Raw genomic sequence first — 24,256 nt, forward strand, 5'->3', positions numbered from 1 at the left:
AGTGGGCTGTGATGTGAGTTTTGTACTTGGGTCAGGGAGATGCCCTCTTGGCGCACCCCATCTACAGCGCACTCCCGCCATGACCTGACTCCCCAAAGCCACAGCTCTGCACAAACCCCAAATCATGGCTAGACTTGGAGCACTTCTGGAGTGGTGACAGGGACCCAGGCTGGCTTCCAAAAGGCTTGGGAAGCCTGGAAGAGAAGTGAGCTTCAGGCAGGGGGGAGCGCGGTGGGGCCGGGGTCTGTGACACCAGGAGGCCAGGACGAGATAGGGTCCAAGGATTCTAGAAGTATGGAAAGGAACAATGGAAAGGACTCTTACCCCCCTTACTCTCTATCAGAACTTCAAGACTGAAAAGCTTGCTTGTGCCTGAACAATTTATTCTAGTTCTGATCGACCATCAATCCTGTATAAGCGCAATCTATTGATACTGGGATGAAGGATGAGATGTACTTGGGTAACTAGGAGGGGGTACAGCACACAACACGTTTGATCACCCCCATCTGATCGCCAGTGGGCTAGCCTGCAGGACTGGGGGAGTCTGAGGTGTAGGGCAGCCAAGGTTAGTGGGAAGGATGGCCCAGGTAAGGCACCCGACGGGGCCTTAGGACGACGGGGATGTGGGGGGACCTGAAGAAAATAGTGGGGTACAAGTCAGGGTAGAAGGGGGAACAGAGGCAGAAACTGGCTACACTTTGCAACAGTCCTGTCCAGATGAACTCAGGCCCCTGATGGCTGACCCGCCGAGGGTAGGGGCTCACCCCTGCTATGAGCAGAGCCCCCCGCGACACTGGGCTGTCCTGGGTGATCAGACAGGATGTGGAGACAAATGGCTTTGGTAGAAGGTGGGTGGGAAAGGAACAATGCAGTCTTGAACATGCTGGGCCTGTGCAGTGACAGGCCCCTGTCTCTCCCCCAGGAGCAGCAGATGATGGAGACCCTCCCTTACCTTCTCAACGTCAACGAGGACCCGCAGCTCACAGGCGTCCTCAAGTATTTCATTCAGGCTGGTACTCACCCCTCCCGAGCCACTCTGAACCCGCTCAGGCTTCTTGCTTCATGTTTCTTTCTCTTTTGAATCTTTCTTTTTGTGGTAAATATATAGACCATAAAATTCACCACACCAGCTATGTTTAAGTAGACAGTTCAGGACCATCAGCACATTCACACCGTGGTGCCACCCTCACCCCCACCCAACCCCAGAACCTTTTCTTCTTCCCAAACCGAAAGCCGTCCCCAGTCAACACCAGTTCCCCTAGCCCCAGACACCCTCCATTCTACTTCCGTCCTACCTCCTGTCTCCACGAATGTGACTATTCTAGGCACTCCACATCATTGGAGTCACACAGCATTTGTCCCTCTGTGACTAGCATATCTCACTCAGCCTACTACCCTCAAGGTCATCTATGTGCTAGCAGGTGTCAGAATTTCCTTCCTTTTTTTTTCCAAGTTGATTTTATGTTGAGAGAGAGTGAGCAAGCACAAGTGGAGCAGAGGGAGAGGGAGAGAGAGAAAATCCCAAGCACGTTCCACACTCTAAGCACAGAGCCTGACATGGGGCTCGATCTCATCAACCGTGAGATCATGACCTGAGCCGAAATCAAGAGTTGGACGCTTAACTGACAGAGCCACCCAGGCATCCCAGAATTCCCTTCCTTTTAAAGGCAGAACAATATTCCGTTATACGTGTATATACCACATTTTGTTTATTCAACTTTTGGAAAACAGCATGGTATTGTAGTAACATCTGGCTTTCCACACCCCAGCCCTGAGCATGCCCCGGACAGGAGAGGACTTGCACTGGATGGAAGTGGGGCCCAGGGGCAGGCAGCCCCCGGGGTGGGGGTGGGGGTGGCGTGATGCTCTCGGTCCTGTCCCGGGTCTGTTACTTCCCAGAACAGAGCTGCACAGAACAAACCTGCCCTGCGGCCGGGTTTCATTGTATCTCCTAAGGTCCAGACTGGACAGTTCCTTCCTCCAGAATTCCTACCAATAAGGTGGAACTTCTAAAAAGTTAGGAATCCCCCTAAGGGGCAGAAAGTAAAACAATGATCTGTAACATGGGGTGGCGTCCAGGTACTTATGACTAAACATCCTCTCGGAGAGCAAATGGCCTTCACAAGCATCAGACAAATTCACTTGGTAAGGTCAAATCCTGACAAATTTTGAAAAGAAATTATCCCATTTCTTTCTGAGGTTCATGTGATGCTGGCCGGGCCGCTTCCAATGCCATCCTTCTTCAAGGTTTGGGGTAAGTTGACGTGTGAATCATCTGTGTCCCAGAATTGTGACCACTCACTCCACAGGCGGTGCTCAACATTTGGGCGTCACTGGGTGGGGCCACAAACCCTGAAGGACAAGCCAGGACAAATTCTCAGACCCGCCCTCAGGAACCCACTGCAAGGCTTCTGGAAGAAAGGTCTTTCATGCTCCCATGGAAATCCTTCCCACCACACTCGCTTTGCTTCCTGGGCTCTGAGGTCAGAGGAGGGAAGGCCCGTTGCTAGACCCTGTACAGTGATTCTGCACAAGGAGCCACAGGTGGACGAGGCCAACAGATGAAGAGAGTGGAGGGAGAGCCCTCCACGAGTGGCCACGTCCTTCGTGGTCTTACCACCAAAAGTGATAGGATCCTCAGATCTCTGTGCTCAGAGCCCTTGCCAACTGGATGAAGGGAAAGCCCAGCCTTTGGTGTGACCCTGTCTGTGGGAGGAGGCCCTGTGGAACCCTGAGGGTTCTCATGAACTCCTACCTCCGTGACCTCTCTGTTCCTCTTCCCAGTTCCGAGGTGCCCTGACTGCCCACAGATTTCCAGCCAGTAGGCTCAATCACCTCCACAGAGACCTAGCCGACCAGCCCCCTTGATGTACCGCAGCCGTCCTGAGCCAAAGCAGAGGGGAGGAGGCCTGTGCTGACCGGGGGCCAGCTGACATGGCTTCGCCCTGCACCTCCAGCCTCTGGGCCCCTTCCCCGACTCTTCCTGGGAATTCCCCCCATCTCCCTTTCTAGACCACTTCCTGTGGGGACCTGTAGACGGCCAAACTCCAGATGAGCTGAGGGTAAAGCCTCTCCCACTGCATCCCTGGGCCCCATGCACACAAGGGATATAGATGGACAAGTGTCTCAGCACCCAGAGTATTCCAATGCAGCCAAGGAGTCTAAGAACATTCTAGAACAGTTAGGAAGCTGGTCATTCAGGGCACATGGATAATGTCTAGGGGGCTATCCATCTGACACCTCTGACATCTACCTCTAAGTCTTTAGCATATAAAGTCTGCCTTTGTATCACAGATACCCAGAAACTGATCTAACCTTCTCTATGGCATGTAGACTCTTATCAGTCAGTACTGGCCACCTGCCCCAGCACCCTCTGAAGCATCTTTCCATTTCCCCACTTCTTGGTTCCGCGGCCCGTGAGTTTTGGAGGACCCCAGCGGTCACCCTGCCTCTGCGGGCTCCTTGCAGCGGTTGGCCTCACTGGGTGCTGTTTGTGTTACTAAAAGAATCGCTTTGCTGTCCTTCTCCGGCTTCCTCTCTGCTGCGACCCCCTTGAGCCTCTTCCGGCCACCCTGCGGCATCCGTAGGTCTTACACGTGCGAGTGGGGAACAACCAAAACCGTGGGCGCTGAAGTCATAATTATCCGGGTTAATTAGATGACCTCTTGTCTTTTTAGAATTTCAGATAAACACGCTTCCTTCACGAATTTGGATGGGAAGGTGACGGTCACACCGCATGGCAAATGCAAGGTTGTTGTTAACGGGGTGCCCGTCATGACCAAGACGAAACTGCAGCACTTGGTAAGCTTTCCTGCCTAGCCGCAGAATTTCCTCAGTCCCACCAGAGAGCTAGGAGAAGGGGTCCTCGGGAGGTGCCCCAGGCCTCCACACTGTGGCAAGTGCTGGGCAGGACAGGGTGCCAGCCACCCCATGTCCCCCTGCTACAATAGACATGGTCACAGCTTTGGGTCGGGAGATCTGATATTAACTTGTCGCGTGTACTTGAGCAAGTCACTTCACCTCTCGGGAATTCATCTATAAATGTTTTTAAATTTATATATTTTGAGAGAGAGAGAATGAGTAGGGAAGGGGCAGAGAGAGAGGGAAAGAGAGAATCCCAAGGAGGGTCTGGGCTGTCAGCACAGAGCCCGACGTGGGGCTCAAACCCACAAGCCGAGAGACCATGACCTGATTGAGATCAAGAGTAGGACCCTTAACTGAGCCACCATTAAGGTACCATTAAGTACCCCATCAGGACTTAACAAAACAAAAACGAGTGAACTAGAAGTTCACCAAGATTCTTTCCAGCCCCAAGCTTTTAGGATATCCTAGACTTCTTAAAAGATGTGCCATTGGGAGGGACCACACAGCACCTCGCAAACACTAGGCTCTCCATCTCCCCCACACACCCCAGCCTCGGTCCCCATGGACCACAGGAGCCCCCACCAGCCTCCCTGCTGCCCAAGCCCCTCTTCAACCCATCTTCACACTGTAGCCACAGAGAGCATTCTAGACAAGCTAGTTGGATTAAACCACGCCCTCCTGGAAATCCTCAGTGACCACCCTTTCAGGACCCTGTGTGAGGAGCACCATCTCCCTGCCACCTGCAGCCTCACTGCCAAAGGTCACATGGACCTGCTCCCATTGTTGGAAACATCCCAGGCTCTGATGGCAGCAGCCCTCTCTGCCTTGCTGAAACTTACCACCCTTGGAGCCTTAAGTAGCGCACCTTGGGAGAGGACCACTCTGATCCCCGGTGCAAATGAGGCGCCCGTGTTGTACCTTCTGAGGAAGCACCCCCATTTCATTCAAGCATCTCTGTCAGACTATGACACTGTCTGCCTATAAAGTCCTAGAGACGAATAGGTCTGTTTGGTCCCCACTGGGATTCCCAGTGGCCGATGGGGAGTCGGAGCTCCGTGTAGGATAAAAGAAGAAATAAACGAAAGCATGCACACAAAAGCAAAATGCGAATCTCTTCCTCCGCATTCGTGGGTCCCTTGACTCTCTGGGGAACTCACGCAGGTTTTGTGATTTAACACAGCTGGGCTGGCCACGGGGCCTTGGCCACCCCTGGAGCAAACTGACCCCGCACCTCTGCTCAGAGTCGTGTGAGGGCGGCCTGCTCCCCTGACCACCGGTCTCCTCCCCAGGATCGCATTATCTTGGGATCCAACAGCGCCTACCTCTACATCGGGCTTCCTTCAGAGCGAGGCAGTGAAGACTTGACCAGGTTTGACTATGACTTCTTCCAGCTGGAGAGAGCAGCTGCGGAGGGAGTGAGCATGGACAAGCTCGGTGAGCAGCCCCGGGCTCTGCCTTCCAGCATTTTCCATGTGCTGATCTAAAAGCAACTGCTTTCACTGTGTGCTCTCCTGCTTCCCTTAAGAAAATACTCTTTTGTTGTTCTGAAGTGAAATGTTTAGAACGTAAAAATATGATTTCCGTAGAGTGAGCACATGTCAGAGTTAATTTATTAAACTATTTCATTAATAAACGGAGAAGTGGGTGATAGATACAGTTGACCCTCAGACAACATGGGTTTGAACTGCGTGGGTCTCCTTACACATGGTGGTAGTTTGTTTTGTTTTGTTTTATAAACACAGCACAGTCCTGTAAACGTATTTTCTCTTTCTTATGACTTTCTTAGTAACATTTTCTTTTCTCCAGCTTACTTTATTGTAAGTATATAATACATAGAACATACAAAATATGTATTAATCAACTGTTTATTGGTACGTCTTTAGGCCAACAATAGGCCATTCGTAGTTAAGTTTTGGGGGAATCAAAAATTAAGTGGATTTTTTACTGGGGGGGGGGGGTCAGGGCCTTAATCCCAGCATTGTGCAAGGGTCAACTGTATAGCATACGAGGGAAGAATCCTGAAATAAGACTGACTTAGACAAAGCTGGTTGATGGTCTCTGGGGCAATAATCTTCTACTGGACAAAAGTCATTTTAATTTGCCACTCTTCTACAAATCACCATCTCACAGCTCAGAGTCAAAGCCCCAGTCAATAGTCGAGTGAATGCACACTGCTACATCCTCCTAGGGAATCAGGATCTCTACACAAGGCTCTGCTATGACCTTGAATGTTTTTTAATGTTTGTTCATTTTTGAGAGAAAGAGAGACAGAGCGTGAGTAGGGGAGGGGCAGAGAGAGGGAGACACAGAATTGGAACAGGCTCCAGGCTCTGAGCCATCAGCACAGAGCCCGACACGGGGCTCGAACACAAGAACCATGAGATCATGACCTGAGCTGAAGTCAGACACTCAACTGAGCCCCCAGGCACCCCATGTAATTTTCAAACGTAGACATTTGGTGAACCGTCAAATAACTGAGCACATAAGCATATAAATAAATCCCCCAGAACAAGTGACCCGCCGTCACCGGGGCCCCGCGGGCTTTCCAGGGGCTGCGAGCCACGGCCACGGGAAAGCGGACCCCAGCGTGCTGGCTGTGTTCCAGGACTACGTCAGGCTGATGCCCCTGGTGGCAGAAGCCAATCAAATGGGTGAAGAGCTGAAGAAGGTAAGAGCTGGAAGACAGTGTAATGCCAGGTCCGGAAGGAACTCAGAGAACAGGCTCCACGGCTGTCACCCCCACTGCCCCAGCAGGCTTCGCGGTACCTACGAGGGCCCGGGGCCCCACAGTGAGCCAGTGACAGACCCCAGGCCAACACCCAGGCCTCATCAGTCCTGGCCACCATGGCCGCCAGGTCCCCAGGCCAATGCCTGCTTGCCAGGCCACCCTTCCAGGTTGCCCTCCAGAGGGGCTTCTCTGGGTCTAGGACCCTGAAGCCTTCTAGCCACAGAGAAGACACGAGCAGGGGGCAGCCGCTCGGTGCCACAGGACACTTGCAAGACAACGTCTGCACTTGGGGAGCATGTGAGGTTGAGAACAGAGTGGCAAGGACGGCCGGGCCGTGCAGGGCAGGGCGGCTCAGGGAGACGCACTCCTCTTACAGGGACTCAGGATGGAACTGAAGGTGAAGAATTTGGTGGCGTCAGACTCCAGGGGCCACGAGCTACAGAAGGAGGTCATGGTGAAGGTGACCAACCAAAGGACCCGCGAGGTGCGGATGCCGCTAGGGACGGGTTTCTGAGGGGCCTCATGGGGACAGAGGCTGGCTTGACCCCCTGCAGCCTGTGGAGACCCAGTGAAGGGCTCCACGTGTTCCTGGTGTGAGCTGAGCCCTGGGGACAGACTCTGGGACAGGGAGCCTCCTCCTCCAGGTTTCCCTCCTGGGCCTCTCTCCCACATAGCACCAGGCCCTGGAATCACTCCCGACTACCACTCTCCATTTACTTTTATGATTATTGTTTTTAATGTTTATTTTTGAGAAAGAGAGAGAGAGAGTAAGAGAGAGAGAGCATGTGTGAGCAGGGGAGGAGCAGAGAGAGACAGAGGATCCCAAGCAGGCTCTGAGCTGTCAGCACAGAGCCCGACACGGGGCTCAACCTCATGAACAATGAGATCATGACCTAAGCCAAGGTCGGCCGCTTAACCGCCTGAGGCCCCCAGGCAGCCCTCCCTCTGTTTCATCTCTTCCTCTGGCTGGTGCCAAGGTGGCCGCCTGGGCGTCTCCTGGCGTTGGGGGGTAGGGGAAGGGCAGATGGGTCCGTCCCTTCCTGTTGCTACAGCAGGCACCGCAGCTGGAGGCTGGGAGCCCAAGGTCACGGCACAGGCACATCCGGTATCCGGAGAGGGACACCTTCTCGCTGGGTCCTCACGTGGCATCAGGGGCCAGGGTGTATGTGGGGGCCTCTTTCCTAAGGCGCTAATTCCGTTCGTGAGCCCCCCACCCCCACGGCCTGAGGGCCAGGTTCCGCATACGGGTCTGGGGGGACACGACATTCAGTCCGCAGCAGCAGGCTCGATGCTGGCTCGTCTCACGCCCCCAGTGAGGCCTTCAGGGGTCGCGGGTGACTCAGGAGGGTCTCCCATGAGACCCGCTCCCTGGGAAGTTGACCTTGACCTCTGTGCCATGCCCCACGAGGCCTTTGGAGCTGAATCCTCAGTGTGCACGCTCGTGATTGTGCTTTTGTGTTTTCCGGAAGAGGCCACCGGGACAGAGGAGCTTTGGTGACCTAGGACGCCACACGCCTCTGGGGCCAGGCACCCGGCCGCGGTTTGCGATGGCTGTCTCCTACCGTCTTGTCAGAACTTGTTTTGAGGAGCTTTCATGCTATTCTGTATTTCATTGATTATAGTTTACGGCGAATTGAAAAGATATTTCATGCAGCCTTTTCTATGAGGAGCGGAAGGGTTACCCAAACACGCAGGCTGCCGTCACCAGAACCAGGAGGCAAGACGGTGTGTGACACTCACGGTCAGGCACGTGGCGTGCGAGAGCCGATGGCCGGCTTCTGTACACAGCCCACCGGGTCCTCTGTTAAGGGACTGGGCGCTGATTGATTTTACGGTGATTTTGTTTCTGTTTTACTGTTTTCTCTGGCAAAGACTAGTCTTCCTGACCGGTCATCTCCAAGGCTGTCCATTTTTAGCTTCTGAACGTATCCCTGGCCTTTCTGCAGATGAAGTTCGCCTTCCCCCGGGGGCTTCCGAAAATGCTGGCTGTCCCGTGGTCCCTCCTAGAAGGTTTCGTGTGTGTGGTACAACAGCCGGGTACACAGCAGCAGTGTGTACACACACACACACACACACACACACACACACACACACACACGGCACCCTCGTGGCCGCCCGGGGAGGAGATAAGAACTGTCCCCCTCCCCCCCACACACACCCAGGCCACTTAGTGTGACTATCAAGAGACACATCGGGGATGATTCAGGAGAAGCCAGGGCCGTGTGAGAGAGGGAGGGTCTCAGCCCTGACTTCGCAGCGGTGTCTGTGCAACAGCTTCTGGCCGGGGAGTCTGAGTGCTCGGCCCGAGGCCCCGCGGGGACGGGAAGGTCGGCAGAGATGCGGCCGGTGCCACAGAGCCCCGCTGAGCGGTCCCGGGGCCCGGGCCCTCTGTCCCCAGCAGGAAGGATGCAGTGGACTGAGGATGTGGATTCCCTCGTCTCGGGGCCCTCACCGCCACGGGGCTTTAAAAGCCCGCCCCCTGGAGCCTGTGCTGTGCTCTGCCAAGGTCAGGTTCACACGTGGTCCTTACACGGCCTCTCAGGGAAGAGGGCGGTGTTTCACTTTACTTGAGGCAAACAAGGAACGCACAAAGTCGTTATAGTGTCTGGAGGAGAATGTTTTTTTGAAGGCACGTAGTGCTCACAGAAGGACGCATGGGTTAGTTCCTTGTGTGTTTTTCAAGGTGCTCAGAGAAGGGGTTGCTGGCTTACGTGGTAACCCCTTCCAATGTGCCGTTTATGGTCCAGAACTTTCCATGTAACTTTCCTCCCCCGGCCACCACAGTCTTTGCTTCTGTCCTCACAGCAGCCCTGCCCCTCACACAGGGTCGGACAGCAGAAGGTTCTCGGGGGGCGTGAGCCACACATCATCACCTCACAGCCCAGCCCAGGCCTCCCTGCACTAAAAGCGAGGTGCCGGCAGAGCTCTGCTTCCTGAGGGCCTGAGAAGCTGTTTCCTTGTTTCTTGAAGCTTCTAGAAGCCCCTGCTTTCCTGGGTTCATGGCCACCGTGCTCCATCTCCAAACGTCAGCCACACAGCCTCTCCCTGACCCCCCTTCAGCTGCCGTCTGACCGTCTCTTCTCCCCCAACCTTCCACATTTATGGTCCATGTGATTACATGTGGTCCTGGGTTACCACCAGGGTAACCCAGGAGAATTTCCCCTTTGTAAGGTCGGCTGATAAGCAAACTTCATTCCATCTACAACCTTAATTCCCTTTTCCATGTAAGGTGACCCGTTGGCAGGTTCCAGGTTATGGGACACAGACATCTTCGAGGCCACTCTTCTGTGTACCTTGAGAATCAGACCTTCGTCTCTCCTGGGACGGGGTGTTGTTTAACCCCTCCATCATCTAAGTTATTAGTTTATTGGGCTCCAGCAACTCAAGAAATGGTGGAGCGATGAGTCAGGAGTGAATGTGGACTCCCAGGGTAGCTAGGCTTGACGAGAGGGTTGGGGGGCCCTGGGGGCCCCAAACCCGGCCCATCTCAGGGAGTGTGCTGGGAAAAGTCATGGGAATGAACTGTGAGCAGGTGAAATCCAATCCCGGTGACCCACCTTTGTGTTTGTAGGTGTGGATTTGGTCAAAAGCCAAGTTTATCAATAGGAAATTTCTAATGGAGGAACTTTACCAGCGCTTTCTGGAGGGAGAAGACAGCCACGTAGCCCAGGAAGACGACCCCTTCTGGGACCCTGTCGAGGTCATCCACTTGGGCTCAGCCCATGTCTGGCTCCAGTCGCTTGCCTACTCCATGAAGTTCGAGGAACAGGTGGAGTTCTTGAACTGCGACGGGGAGGTGGCAGCTGTGGTGCACATCCACGTGACTCCCTGCTCCCCGGAGGGACGGTGGGTGTCTCCTCCCTCCCCTCCCCTCCCCCGCCCCCCAGCCTGGTCCTGGCAGAAAACTCCCAGCAAGCCTGAGTTCTCCTGGACGAGGTGGTCAGCTTGGTGTCCCCGGAAGAGCTCATGCAGTCATGATTTGGCCTCATTAGATCTGATTTGTGCCAGGGCGGCCAAACTGGCTGGCCTGGAAGATCTCAGATCTTGCCGATGAGGCCCGAGGGCTGGAAGGAAGCTGATTTTCCAGCTCATCCCTGCTCCATCTGTGGTATAAGCTCCCATCGGTTTTCTGTCCCTTTCCTCAAGGTAGGGACTGAGGTGGCTTTGTTCCCTGACCCGGCCTCATTCCGAGCTCACCGACCTTGAGTGGGGATGGGCCTCGCCGGAACTCTGCCACACCGCCCTCTGCCCTCCTCTGGGGACCCTCTCTGTTCCCTCCCCAGGCCATGGGCAGTCCACGGCCTTTTCACAAAAGCCCAGGGCTCTCAGCAGTTCTAAGCAAAGAGGAGGGCATGTGGGGGTCCGGTCTGGGTGCGAGGTCCCCTCGGCCTTCCTGTCTTTCTGAAGAGGGAACAGCTCAGGGCCGCGGGGTACTGGCACCCAGAGAAGAAGCTGGACTCTAGACAACTCTCTGGTCCCTTGGCCACCTTGGGCTTCTAGGCTGCCGGAGGGTTTCTCTCTCCTTGCAAATCACTAAGGCGGCATCCTAGCTTCTAGGCTCCATGTGAGGTTGACGTGAGAGGCGTCCCTTGTTGGAAAGCTGTCCAAACTGGTTCACGAACTTGTAGGCCCGGAGTTGACTCTGGGCTGTGAAGAGCTCACCAAGGAAAGGGACACCTCGAGAGGCTCTGTCATCCACCCCACTGGGAACCCAGCCGGGTCTCCAGCGCTAGTTGGCATATTAGTTGGCATATCGCATGGAGCGGCTATGCTGTGGTCTCTTCCCCGGAGGCTGTGAGCTCCTTGAATGCCTCTTGAGAGAACAAATTCCACAGCTGGTAACACTCATCTTTTCTTCAGAGAAGCTGGCCCTCTCTTAAGGGGTCTCAATCATTCCCTTTGACGACACAACCCTCACCTGCTGGGGCCCAGGCTAGCCTGTGACCCATGCTGTCCTCTGTTTGTAGAGCGTGTGGTGAGGACGATGTGGTTATCGACCCTTCGGAGTTGCTGGGCAGGAGGATGGATTTCCAGGTTGGCCTCGTGCGGTGCCTTGGCATCAAGTGGCTGAAGGAAGACGCAGAGCGGGGCATTCAGATGGGGTACCGGCCTGCCCCGCGGACGTGTCGCGCACACCCCAGCCCCTTGTGGGTTGTGGCGGGAGGGAATGTCTTCCTCAAGTTTGAAAAACGAGTTTATCACGAAATTTTCTTAAGTTTCTCTGCTTGCTCAACCCCAAAATGACTCTTTCCCCGTCTAATAGAAACTCCACATCCTTCTAAGTTGCTGGACCGAATGCAATGTTTATTGATCCTAAGTGACTGGAGGAGTAGTCAGAAATTCTAATTACCTGATAGAGTATCCAGGAAAGCTGTACTACCTACGTAGAATCGGCTCAGGTTTTTGTTTTTGTTTTTTGCTTTTGAGTTGGAAATGAAAGACTATCACAATAGGGAAGAAATGCTAGATAGGCTTCGTCAGGCTAAAAGAGAGTAAGGGATAAAACCATAAAGAAAAGGAAACTTCGAGGGACAAAAACCAAACTACAACCTCCCATGGAAAATTAATAATTTTAGATCATTGAGAGAAAGTATTTCTCACAACCCATTTCCTTTGTTGTAGACATTTAATATTGTCCAGGTAGTGATGGTACTTGTGTTAAACAGTGGAGGTGTTGGGGTTAGCCAGCACGAGAATCAATACAGGTCATCCTGCATCAAGTAACCAAGCCAGGCAATCATTCTTTGACTCCTCTGCTCCATTCCTTTATAAATGTGCCCCTTCTGGTTTTAAATTAAGTTTTATGTTCTTTTCTCAGGTACAGAATTTATGATCTTTCAAGCACTTTATATACCAAGCCTGTATGGAAAGTTGTGAATCCCCATATAGAAGAAACCATCCAATTCACAGTCTTAAATGCATCTCAGGAGTTTCTGAATTATTTACAAACAAATGCTCTCATTATTGACTTATGGGGTCTTCAAGGTACCATGTTTGCTTTCTCTTTTGCACGATGCATTCTTCAATCAGATATTACGTCAATATATCTAGGGCTGCTGAGGATGTGGAGGAGGGAGGGGGTCAGGTTCTTAATAGCCAAGAGCTATCTTCCCCTGGGTCCCTAGGCTCTAGTCCACAGGAGATTAAATCTCTTCACCTAGGGGTGCCTGGGGTGCTCAGTTGGTTAATTGTCCGACTCTTGACTTCGGCTCAGGTCATGATCTTGCGGTTCATGAGCTCCAGCCCCACACTGGGCTCTGTGCTGACAGTGCGGAGCCTGCTTGGGATTCTCTCTCTCTCCCTGTCTCTCTCTGTCCCTCCCCTGCTGATGCTCTTTCTCTAAAAAAATAAACATTTTTTTAAAAAAAGTCTGTTCACACAACACTGGGGCTGGACAGTGAAGATGTTTCCATGACGGTGTCCCTCTCGCATTACAGAAGGCTGTGCCCAGCTGAACTGCTCTCAGCCGGACCTCATGGTCACAAGTGAAGGCCACATCATGGTGGACACCAAGAAGATATCCACTGTGATGGATACAGGCCAGGTGTGCACAGTATGTGACCTTCAAATGGGCGCCTCAGACGACAGCTGCTTAGGGATCACTGGTGTTCCTTCCATTTAAATGGTTTCCTTATTGACGCCTATGTTTCTCCAGGGGCTGCAGCCCTGCTCGCCACACCTTCACTCCTACCCACCACACCCTCACCCCTACCCCACCCAGTCCCAAAGGGCATGGAGATAATCCCGCAAAAGGCTAACCTGACGTGTTTTTTGTAGACCCCATCAAATCAGGTATCAGAACTCTACAGGAAGGTGCTCAGGTTAGAAGAGGAGACGGAGCTGCTCAGAAACATTAACCGAGCCCTGAGAGAGGAAAACGTGTTTCTCAAACAGTCTCTTGAGAAGGCCGGTTCTACTCAACAAGGTGAGAGACTACGCAAGTCTTGGCTGTTAAGTTTCTCTCCAAACTCCTACGCCTGAGATACATTTCCTTTTTTTTACATTTTTAATGTTTATTTTTGAGAGAGAAAGAGAGAGAGAGAGAGAGAGAGCAGGGTAGAGGCCGAGAGAGAGGGAGACACAGAATTGGAAGCAGGATCCAGGCTCTGAGCTGTCAGCACAGAGCCTGACGCGGGGCTCAAACTCGTGAACCACGAGATCATGACCTGAGCTGAGGTCGGACGCTTAACCGACTGAGCCCCGAGATGTATTTAATGAGCTGATCTGTATCTTGTTTCATAAAAAAAAAAAAGAGGAGAATTTTTTTCCCTTCTGCCTGGTAAGATTTCTTTGGATGTGTCTCAACTGGTGCTTGAGATTGCCACCAAAGTAAGTATGTGCACTGAGACTTGGAAGGGCAGATGTTTCAATAAATGTTCTCTCTCCTTCCCATCTTAGCACAGAAGCTTCCCAATGCCCTGAAAGTAACTTGGACGGCAGCATGCCTGCCAGAAGCCGGAGGAGTGAATCAAACATACACTTGGCCAGCCAGCTCGGACAGAGAGTTTGCCAAAGCCCTGAAGGTGTTCTACCACAGCATGAACATGGCGAGAGGGCAATTTCTCAGGCTGAGACAAGACAAGCCTCCTGTAAGTAACCAGATCCCTGGGAGAAAAGGAATCTTCTTCCACTCAATTTAGGCTTTGGAAAGAACTGCATTTCTTTTTCTTTTTAATTTTTTTAAATGTTTATTTATTTATTTTTTTAATGTTTTATTTATTTCTAGGAGAGAGAGAGAGACAGCGTGAACAGGGGAGGGTCAGAGAGAGAGGGAGTCACAGACTGAAATAGGCTCCAGGCTCTGAGCTGGCAGTCAGCACAGAGCCCGACGCGGGGCTCGAACCCACGAACCGCGAGATCATGACCTAAGCGAAAGTCGGACGCTTAACCGACTAAGCCATCCAGGCGCCCCTTAAATGTTTATTTTTGAGAGAGACAGAGACAGAGAGAGACAGAGCATGAGCAGGGGAGGGGCAGAGAGAGAAAGAGACACAGAATCCGAAGCAGGCTCCAGGCCCCAAGCTGTTAGCACAGAGCCGGATATGGGGCCTGAACTCATGAACCACAAGATTATGACCTGAGCTGAAGTCAGATGCCCCATTGACTGAGCCCCCGAGGTGCCCCGGAAAGAACTGCATTCCTTGAGCTTGGGGTGGGAGTGGGGGTGTTCAAACAAAAGAGCAGCTAGGGGCCTGGACGGTGTGTCTCCCACTCTCCTGGGCATCTGTCTTTGCTCCTGCTCTTTTATTCAAGTGTACTTCTGGATGTTTCCAGGTAGTGACATTCATTTACTTTATGATTTACACAGTATCACAGAAATGCAGGATTGGCTTACTGTTATAAACCAAACAAATACGATTCATCACATCAAGATGCTATAGGAGAGGGGCACCTGGGTGGCTCAGGCAGTTAAGCAACCAACTCTTGATTTTGGCTCAGCTCATGATCTTGTGCGTTTGTGGGTTCAAGCCCTGATTGGGATTCTCTCTTTGCCTCTCCCCTGCTCGTGTGCTTGCACTCTCTTTTAAAATAAATAAGAATTTCTTTTAAAAATGATACTATTGGGGCACCTGGGGGGCTCAGTCGGTTTCAGCTCAGGTCATGATCTCACAGTTCCTGGGTTTGAGCGCCGCGTTGGGCTCTGTGCTGACAGCTCAGAGCCTGGAGCTTGTTTCAGATTCTGTATCTCCCTCTCTCTCTGACCCTCCTCTGCTCATGCTGTCTCTCTCTCTCTCTCTCATAAATAAATAAAACAAAATAAAATAAAATAAAAAAGATACTACAAGAGAAAAATCATGATTACTTCAATAGATTCAGAAAAAGCGGGTGATAAAATGCAGCATCTTATCATGATAAAAACTCTTGGCATATTAGGAACAAAATGGACATTCCTTAATAGGATAAAGGCAATCTTAAGCACAGAGCAAGCATGATCCTTAATGGTGTATCGTTGGATGCTTTTTCCCTTTTACATCAGAAAGAAGTCAGGGATGCTAGCAAACTTTACTTCTGTGTGACATTGTACTTGAGCAAGAAATACAAGGTATAGAAGTTGAAAAGGGGAAAAAATAATAGCAACAATAGCGTATATTTATACAATATTTACTAAGTGCCTTACAGGTACTAACTAACTCAACTCTCACAACAACCGGATGTGGTCAGTATTATTAGAAACCTTATTTTACAGTTGATTGGTCTAAGGCACAAGACACGGTAAGTAACTTGGGTGAGTATACTCAACTAGGTGAGTAGCAGGGCCAGCTGCCAAACTCAGCAAGGTCACTCCACAGCCTATATTCTTTCCTACTACCCCATGCTGCCTCTGTTATTATTTCCAGAGGACATGTGTATGCAAATTGAAAATCCAGAAGAATTTATGAATTAACTAATAGAATTACAAAGTTGCTGGACAGAAAATCATACATATATTTTGCTTTGTTTTGAGAGAGAGAGAGCACGGGAGGGGCAGAGAGAGAGGGAGAGAATCCCAAGCAGGCTCTGCTCTGTTAGTGAAGAGCTCGATGTGGGGCTTGAACTCACGAGCTGCAAGATCATGACTTGAGCCAAAGTTGGACACTTAACTGAGTCACCCAGGTGTCCCAAGAGAATCAATATTTAAAAACTGCATCTGAAGGGCTCCTGAGTGGTTCACTTGGTTAAGTGCCCAATTCCTGATTTTGGCTCAGGTCATGATCTCACGGTTTGTGGGATCGAGGCCCGTGATGGGCTCTGTGCTGTCAGCTCTGTGCTTGGGATTCTCTGTCTCCCTCTCTGCCCCTCCCGTTTGCTCACGCGCATGCGCGCATTCTCTCTGTATCTCTCAAAATAAATAAGTAAACGTTAAAATAAATCAACTGCATTTGAATATAACAGCACTTCCTTGTATAAAAGATGCCATTTATAATTGCACCAAATCTATGAAGTACTTAGACCTATAGCTAACATAAAAACTAAGTTAAAAAGCCCATAAAGCTATGGACTTTTTTTTTTTTTTAACAAATAGTTTATTGTCAAGTTGGTTTCCATATAACACCCGGTGCTCCTCCCCAAAAGTGCCCTCCTCCATGCCCATCCCCCCCTCCCCCCCAACACCCATCAGTCCTCAGTTTTTGTCAGCATTCAAGAGTCCCTCATGGTTTGCCTCTCTCCCTCTCCCCAACTATTTCCCCCCTTCTTCTCCCCGATGGTCCTCCGTTAAGCTCTTCCTAATCTTCCTATATGTGCAAACATATGATATTTGTCCTTCTCTGCCTGACTTATTTCACTCAGCATAACACCCTCAAGGTCCATCCACGTTGCTACACATGGCCAGATTTCATTCTTTCTCATTGCCATGTAGTATTCCATGGTATAGATAAACCACATCTTCTTGATCCATTCATCTGTTGATGGACACTTAGGCTCTTTCCATGTTTTAGCTATTGTGGAGAGTGCTGCTATGAACATTGGGGTACATGTGCTCCTATGCCTCAGCATTTCTGTATCCCTTGGGTAAATTCCTAGCAGTGCTATTGCTGGGTCATAAGGGAGTTCTATTGTTAGTTTCCTGAGGAACCTCCACACTGTTTTCCAGAGGGGCTGTACCAGTTTACATTCCCACCAACAGTGTAGGAGGGTGCCCGTTTCTCCACATCCTCGCCAGCATCTAGAGTTCTCTGATTTGCTCATTTTAGCCACTCTGACTGGCGTGAGGTGGTATCTCAGTGTGGTTTTGATTTGTATTTCCCTGATGAGGAGGGATGCTGAGCATCGTTTCATGTGTCTGTTGGCCATCTGGATGTCCTCTTTGGAGAAGTGTCTGTTCATGTCTTCTGCCCATTTCTTCACTGGGTTGTTTGTTTTTCGGGCGTGTAGTTTGGTGAGTTCCTTATAGATTCTGGATATTAACCCTTTATCTGATATGTCATTTGCAACTATCTTTTCCCATTCCGTTGGTTGCCTATTAATTTTCTGGGTTGTTTCCTTGGCTGTGCAGAAGCTTTTAATCTTGATGAGGTCCCAACAGTTTATTTTTGCTCTTGATTCCCTTGCTTTTGGGGATGTGTCAAGTAAGAAGTTGCTGCGGTGGAGGTCAAGGAGGTTGTTTCCTGCTTTCTCCTCTAGGGTGTTGATAGTTTCCTGTCTCACGTTCAGGTCCTTTATCCATTTTGAGTTGATTTTTGTGCATGGTGTGAGAAAATGATCTAGTTTCATTCTTCTGCATGTTGCTGTCCAGTTCTCCCAACACCATCTGTTAAAAAGGCTGTCTTTTTTCCATTGGATATTCTTTCCTGCTTTGTCAAAGATTAGTTGGCTGTATACTTTTGGGTCCACTTCTGAGTTCTCAATTCTGTTCCATTGGTCTATGTGTCTGTTTTTGTGCCAATACCATACTGTCTTGATGATGACAGCTTTGTAGTAGAGGCTAAAGTCTGGGATGGTGATACCTCCCGTTTTGGTTTTATTCTTCAGTATTACTTTGGCTATTCAGGGTCTTTTGTGGTTCCATACAAATTTTAGGATAGTTTGTTCTAGTTTTTAGAAGTATGCTGGTGCAATTTTGATTTGAATTGCATTGAATGTGTAGATTGCTTTGGGTAGTAATGACATTGTAACTATATTTATTCTTCCAATCCATAAGCATGGAATGTTTTTCCATTTCTTTGTGTCTTCTTCAATTCCCTTCATAAGTTTTCTATAGTTTTCATCATACAGATCTCTTATATCCTTGGTTAGGTTTATTCCTAGGTACTTTATGGTTTTTTGTGCAATTGTGAATGGGATCAGTTTCTTGATTTCTCCTTCTGTTGCTTCATTGTTGGTGTATAAAAATGCAACCGATTTCTGTATGTTGATTTTGTACCCTGCAACTTGGCTGAATTCTTGGATCAGTTCTAGTAGGCTTCTGGTGGAGTCTGTCGGGTTTTCCATGTAGAGTATGATGTCGTCTGCAAAAAGTGAAAGTTTGACAACTTCTTTGCCAATTCTGATGCCTTTGATTTCCTTTTGTTGTCTGATGGCTGATGCTAGGACTTCCATCACTATGTTAAACAACAGTGGTGAGAGTGGACATCCCTGTCGTGTTCCTGATCTCAGGGGGAAAGCTCTCAGTTTTTCCCCCGTTGATGTTAGCTGAGGGCTTCTCATAGATGGCTTTTATTATGTTTAAGTAGGTTCCTTCTATCCCGACTTTCTCTAGAGTCTTTATTAAGAAGGGATGCTGTATTTTGTCAAATGCTTTTCCTGCATCTATCAACAGGTCAGGCTGGCGAGAATGGGCAGAGGTTTGTCTGCAGGGCGCGTCTGGCCCGCTGGAGAGTGGGAAACCAGGTCTCTCTGTGTCACCCAAAACACGAACTCGTAGGCAAATCTCCCAGTTTTAAGTCCTTCGCCTTCCCTCTAAATGTCCAGCCAGCTCAGAGCGCGCGCACGGCTCCTCCAGGAATCCAGCCGAGCAGGGAGCACAAAGGAACAAAGGAGCGGTGCCCGTGAGCGTGTGCTCCGGGATGAGATGGCGCATGGGGATTTGTCACGCGCCATTCTTCTGTGCCCTGAGCGGAGGTTTTTCTGTTTCCCAGTGGCAGGGACTGGCAGGGCCCGTATCTTGAGTAGTTTCAGACTCTCTCTTTTTCCCCCTCTCACTCCCCACAGAGGGGGATCGCCCGGTCCCTCCAGTCTCCGATCCTGGCCCGATTTTATCTTCCCCAGTTCGCACTCACGTTAGAAGGCTTTCTCAGTGGATTCTGCGTCCTTTCTCTCCCAATCTCTTGGGTTCTCTAAGGTTTCCTATGGCTTCAGATCTTTTCCGTGTGAGATGTGGGAGTGAGTGCAATGCACCGAGCTCCCTACTTCTCCGACATCTTGCCCCTCCCCCAAAGCTATGGACTTCTATAGAGAAAACGTTAGACTTTGCTTGGGAGATGTTAAAGAAGATCTAAGTAAATGGTGAAAAGTGCCACGTGTCCATGGTTTGGAAGATTGGCTACCGCAACCCTTGAGGTCTCCCCAAGATTCACTGTCACCCGACCAAACGAGATGGCAGCTGACAAGACAATGCTGTCATGTAGATGGAATCGCAAAGGCAAGGAATACCCAAGACCCAAACGCAGCACAGAAGACTCATCCTACCAATGCCAAGGCTTATTTTAATGCTATTATAATAGACAGGAGGGTATCAGCCCCAGTACAGATAAGGTAACCAAAGGAAAAGGAGAGAAGGCCTGGAAATAGATTCACTCAGGACCAGAGACACATGTGACCACCAAGGGCCTGTGGCGAAGGCCACAAGGATTGGTTTTACAACTGCTGCTAGAACTAGGGATACACACGGGGGTGCCTGGGTGGCTCAGTCGGCTAAGTGTTGGGCTCTTGATTTCTGCTCAAGTTATGACCTCATCGTTTGATGGGTTCCAGCCCCACGTTGGGCTCTGTGCTGACAGTGTGGAGCCTAATTGTGATTCTCTCTCCCTTCCTCCTTCTTTCTCTCTCACAATAAATAAATACACTTAAAAAAAAAAAAGAATGCATACAAAGAAAAATGAAACTGGGGTCTTATCTAAGATTGTAGCCAGAAATCAACTTCAGGTGTCAACTAAGGACCCAACCGCCAAAGGTAAAAGCCTAGAGACGATCGTGACCTTGATGCAGGACATCACGACAGGAGAAACACCCAGCTGTCAGGAAAAACACCGATGGATGGACCTGCACTAAAATGGTATGCTTTGGCCCAGATACCAAAAATAAAGCCAAAAGCGGCTGGGAAAGGTTATTTATAACACATTTAACCTACAACGAACTAAGATTCAAAGTAAAGAACAAAACAAATCAAAAGGAAAAATAACCCAGCAGGAAAAAAAAATAAAAGGCCAATAGATTGATGAAAAAGTGCTTCACCCCTTAAGTAGTTTGTGAAACACTGATTGAAGCCACAGTGAAACACTATTATAAACCCACCAGACTGGCAACATTTAAACGTCAAAAAATACCGAGCGGTGATGACGGTATGGAGCAACAGAAACCCCATGCACTGCCGGAAAGAGTTTAAATTGGTTCAACCGCTTAAAACTGGTGTTTGCTCACTTACGGAGCAAGAGTGGAAGATGCATCAACCCTAGAAGCCGTGACTCAACTCTTCTCCGCGGGGCCTGGCGCCTCTACAGAGCACTCAGCCCCGATGCCGGGAGCAGAGGGTCTCAGAGAGGGGCCCCTGCTAGCAGCTCCAGAATCATCTGGGGTCTCAGGAATACAATTCCCAGGGCCCCTGCCAGACCCACCTAACCAGACCCCTGAGTGAGGCCCAGGAATCTGCACTTTAACAAGCCCTCCAGATCATTCTGCCTTAAACTGAAGTTTGAGAAGCACCTGGCGAGGCAATGAATGCACGAAATCTGTCTCCTGCGCATCTACAATGGCTCTGGTTACACACATTCTCGAGAGAACCGTGAAAACAGTCACTCGGATCATTCCCGGCTCTGTGGTCCAGATGACGGGCCGGCTGAAAAATTCTGCGGAAACCCGGGCTATATGCCCCAGCTGCTCTTACCCCACTGTCCACAGCAGCCCCACACGGGACACCCCGTGAAGAGTTCAAGGACAGCGCCCTCTGTACTGGGAACCCTAGCCACGTGCGGCTCAGTGAATCCCAGCACCCCTGGTCAGCTCGGACTGTCACGTTAACAGAAGACGCCAGCCAGCAGGATTCCGAGAATGGTCCGGACACGGGCAAAATATACCATTCAGGGGTGCATTCCAGGTGGCAGGAAAATGATGGTCACAGTGTGGGGCTAGTAGTGGTCTTTCCTGGGGAGGGAGAGGGTGTGAGGAGGAGGGGCTCAGGCAGCTCAGTCTGTCCTGAGCAGGTATTCACTTAGCTGACACATTACACCTACTTGTGTGTGCGTGTGTGTGTCTCACAATTGAAAAGAAAGAAAAACAGACGAGGTGAAAGACACTATAAACAAGGCTAAAGAAAAAAAAAAGCCACACCTCCTTGTATTATTTTTCATCACAGAGTAGTATTCGGAATATATAAACGACTACTTTTAGGAGAAAGACAGGTTGGAAAACACATGGGGAAAAACGGCCTAAGTACTTGAGCAGTCATCTCACTGCTGGTCTGGGAGCCACCTGCAGGGATGCTCAGTGCGCTCAGCCTGGTCCCAGCTCGTGAGCGCGGGCACCCCCCGGGTACCCCCGCCCTCTGTCGTGGCGCCCCCCCCCCCCCGCGCCCCTGCGCCTGCTTCCCTGGGGCGGGGGACCCACCAGCAGCACGGCCCTACCCGGGGCGCACCCCCCCACCCGGTCCTTTGCAAACCCCAGAACTTGCACAGTATTAAGGGGATGTGGGTCATCCCGGGCTACCGAGCGCCTGTCTCCAGCAGCAGCACCTGAGGCCGCGCCGGGGCGGGACGGGCTCGCAGGTGACTTACCGCCTCCGCCGGCACCCTTCAGGGCAGCTTTTCGGCAGAACTTCTGGGGCACCCCACTGAGTCTGCTACCTTTCCCCCCCTCCTTCCTTTATTTCCAGGAAGAAGATGAAATGCTTCGAGCGTTTGTACACCAACAGGCACAGAGGCTGAAGGAGTTCGGAGACCTGCTGGAGTCCGGCCTGCGGAGGCTGAAAGCCGACGTCGCGGTCATCGTGAAGCAGAAGAGAGCGAGTTCGGGGCTCGCCGAGTAGCGCGGCCGCAGCCTGGGCCCTGGGAGAGGCTTATCTGTGCGGCTTGATGGACTCGGCCCCCAGAGCAGAGCCGTGGGCTCAACGCGCTCCTTCCTTGCGCCGTTTCTGTCCTGCAGTTTGATTTAAAATCATGTAAAAATGAACCCACATCCAGGGTGAAGGTGGGCGGGGAGACACATGGTCTTGGGGGTGGAGGGTCTGGGCGAGGCCACTGGACCCTCTGGGGCTCGGTCCCCTTTCACCCGTCGCGTCCCGACTGCGTGGTTGGAGGCCGGCGCCCCCGCTGCCCCCCAGCCTCTGCTCCCTGTTGCACAGGCGTGAGAACAGCGCTAAGAACGTAAAGGCCTATAAAGCACTTAGACCAGCACCCCGCATGCCCGCGCAGCTGGTAAGCATCTGCCATTGCTATTTTGAGGGTAAACAGTTGGGAAGTTCACACACAGCTGTTGTGATGAGTTTCTTGCCGTCAGACCTGGAGACGAACGGTTATTTCCAGCCCCTCCTTTGGAATCCTTGCTCTGAAAACATCTGCTTATCTTGCCTTTGTAAGTTTCTCGGAAAACGGTGCGGTGTGCACCATGGACCCGAGTGGTGCGGGGCCGCGGGGCCCAGGTCGAGGCTCCAGGAAGACCTGCCGGCTGGGAGTCAAGCTCAGGTGATGCTGGTTCCGGAAAGACCTGGCGTGGGTGTCCACCGCCAAGGGCTGACGGGCCCTGGGCCCTCCAGGTGGGGGTGGAGGGGCTGTAGGGAGACCTCCTGAGCCAGAGGCCCTGCGGGTAACAGCATTCAGGATACGGAGACTCCGTGGGCACCTCCATGTGCCCGGCACCAAGCTCAGCACGCTGGCCCACTGCACTCATGACCATGGGTCTGGCACAGCTATTGTCCCCCTTCTGAGGTTTTAAAGGTTAAATAAGCAAGACCCGTGAAGGCCTCTGAGCGAGCAGTGGGACTTGGCAGGTGGCATCCTGGACCCCCGTGGCCCACGGCACAGCTGTCCCAGGCCGGGGTGTTGGGGAGGCTGGGCTGATTTGCTAAGAAACCAGGACGGAGGGAATAGACGTGACCATCCCAATCCCTTGCCCTGTAAAGCATGAAGTTAGGAAGACCGAGCAGGTGAGACTGACTGGCGGGCAGCTATCAAGGGCACCCAAGGGGAGCCTCCCCAGGGAGCGGGGAACCTGGGCAGGTGATCTTTGCTTCATACTGGGAACCAGTGGCTCACCGGGGAGGCCAGGAACTCAAGTGCAGCACTGGCGTATGCACAGCATCTAAAAAATAACCTGAAACTTTGAAGCTCAGTGTGGAGCTCCGCGTGGTGATGGCCCCAGGGACCGGGGTCTGCAAAGCAGCAGGGAGCCCGGGAAGGCCTGCGGGCGAGGCCCCGGGAGGCTAACACTTCAAAAGGAGCCTCGATGTTCTCGGACGGCTTGCAGAGGTAACTGCAGAAGTGTGCTCTCTGCGCGAGGGCGGCTGGAGGAGCCCTGAGGGTGTGAAGGATCATCCGGGTGACACACACTTGTAGCCCAAGCTGGAGGGGCTCACGCAGGTTGTGCACACCAGCGTCCACACACAGCGCCAGGCTGGAAAGAACGCGTAATAACACGCAGCCTCACTCGGGGGTCCCAAACACACATCTAAACCACATTCCTGGGCTCCAACCTGCGGACCTCCTGAATGGGGGCCCTGGGGGGCTCGGTGTCACCCAGGTGACACGTGGCCAGCCTGCTGCTCCCAAACACCTTGCTGATTTGGGAGAAGATAAAAACTTTTTTAGGGTCCCAGAGATTAGGACAGGGCAGCGGGCAGAGGATGGGCGATCCCCACGACGCCACCGTGAATCTCCGTCTGCACATCGGGCACCCCTCTGTACGGGCAGCACACAGGCTTGCTCAGCACCAAGAATGTTCCCATCACTATCACGCGTCTCCCTGCAGAGCACAAACTTCAGAAAGGCAGCAGCGCGCGCCCTACCCCCCCCCCCCCCCCCCCCCCCCCCCCCCCCC

General features: G+C 51.6%; 1 protein-coding gene across 1 annotated transcript in view; it reads left to right on the forward strand.

Annotated features, from left to right (window-relative positions):
* LOC120234134 (kinesin-like protein KIF28P) overlaps window positions 1–22,430 on the forward strand; it is a gene marked incomplete at its 5' end in the record, with an annotated part of 63,020 nt that extends 40,590 nt beyond the window's left edge. Inside the window, 12 exons of the mRNA XM_039235799.1 lie at window positions 923–1,050; window positions 3,678–3,801; window positions 5,154–5,298; window positions 6,414–6,532; window positions 6,969–7,076; window positions 10,164–10,438; window positions 11,560–11,694; window positions 12,411–12,577; window positions 13,030–13,136; window positions 13,370–13,517; window positions 13,991–14,181; window positions 22,098–22,430. Of these exons, the coding sequence (XP_039091730.1) occupies window positions 923–1,050; window positions 3,678–3,801; window positions 5,154–5,298; window positions 6,414–6,532; window positions 6,969–7,076; window positions 10,164–10,438; window positions 11,560–11,694; window positions 12,411–12,577; window positions 13,030–13,136; window positions 13,370–13,517; window positions 13,991–14,181; window positions 22,098–22,250 (1,800 nt within the window). The remainder of the gene's footprint in view (window positions 1–922; window positions 1,051–3,677; window positions 3,802–5,153; window positions 5,299–6,413; window positions 6,533–6,968; window positions 7,077–10,163; window positions 10,439–11,559; window positions 11,695–12,410; window positions 12,578–13,029; window positions 13,137–13,369; window positions 13,518–13,990; window positions 14,182–22,097) is intronic.
* Window positions 22,431–24,256: the final 1,826 nt, after the last annotated feature.

The sequence above is a fragment of the Hyaena hyaena genome, unplaced genomic scaffold (assembly GCF_003009895.1).
Source record: "Hyaena hyaena isolate Hyena2069 unplaced genomic scaffold, ASM300989v1 scaffold_103, whole genome shotgun sequence".
Lineage (NCBI taxonomy): Eukaryota > Metazoa > Chordata > Mammalia > Carnivora > Hyaenidae > Hyaena > Hyaena hyaena.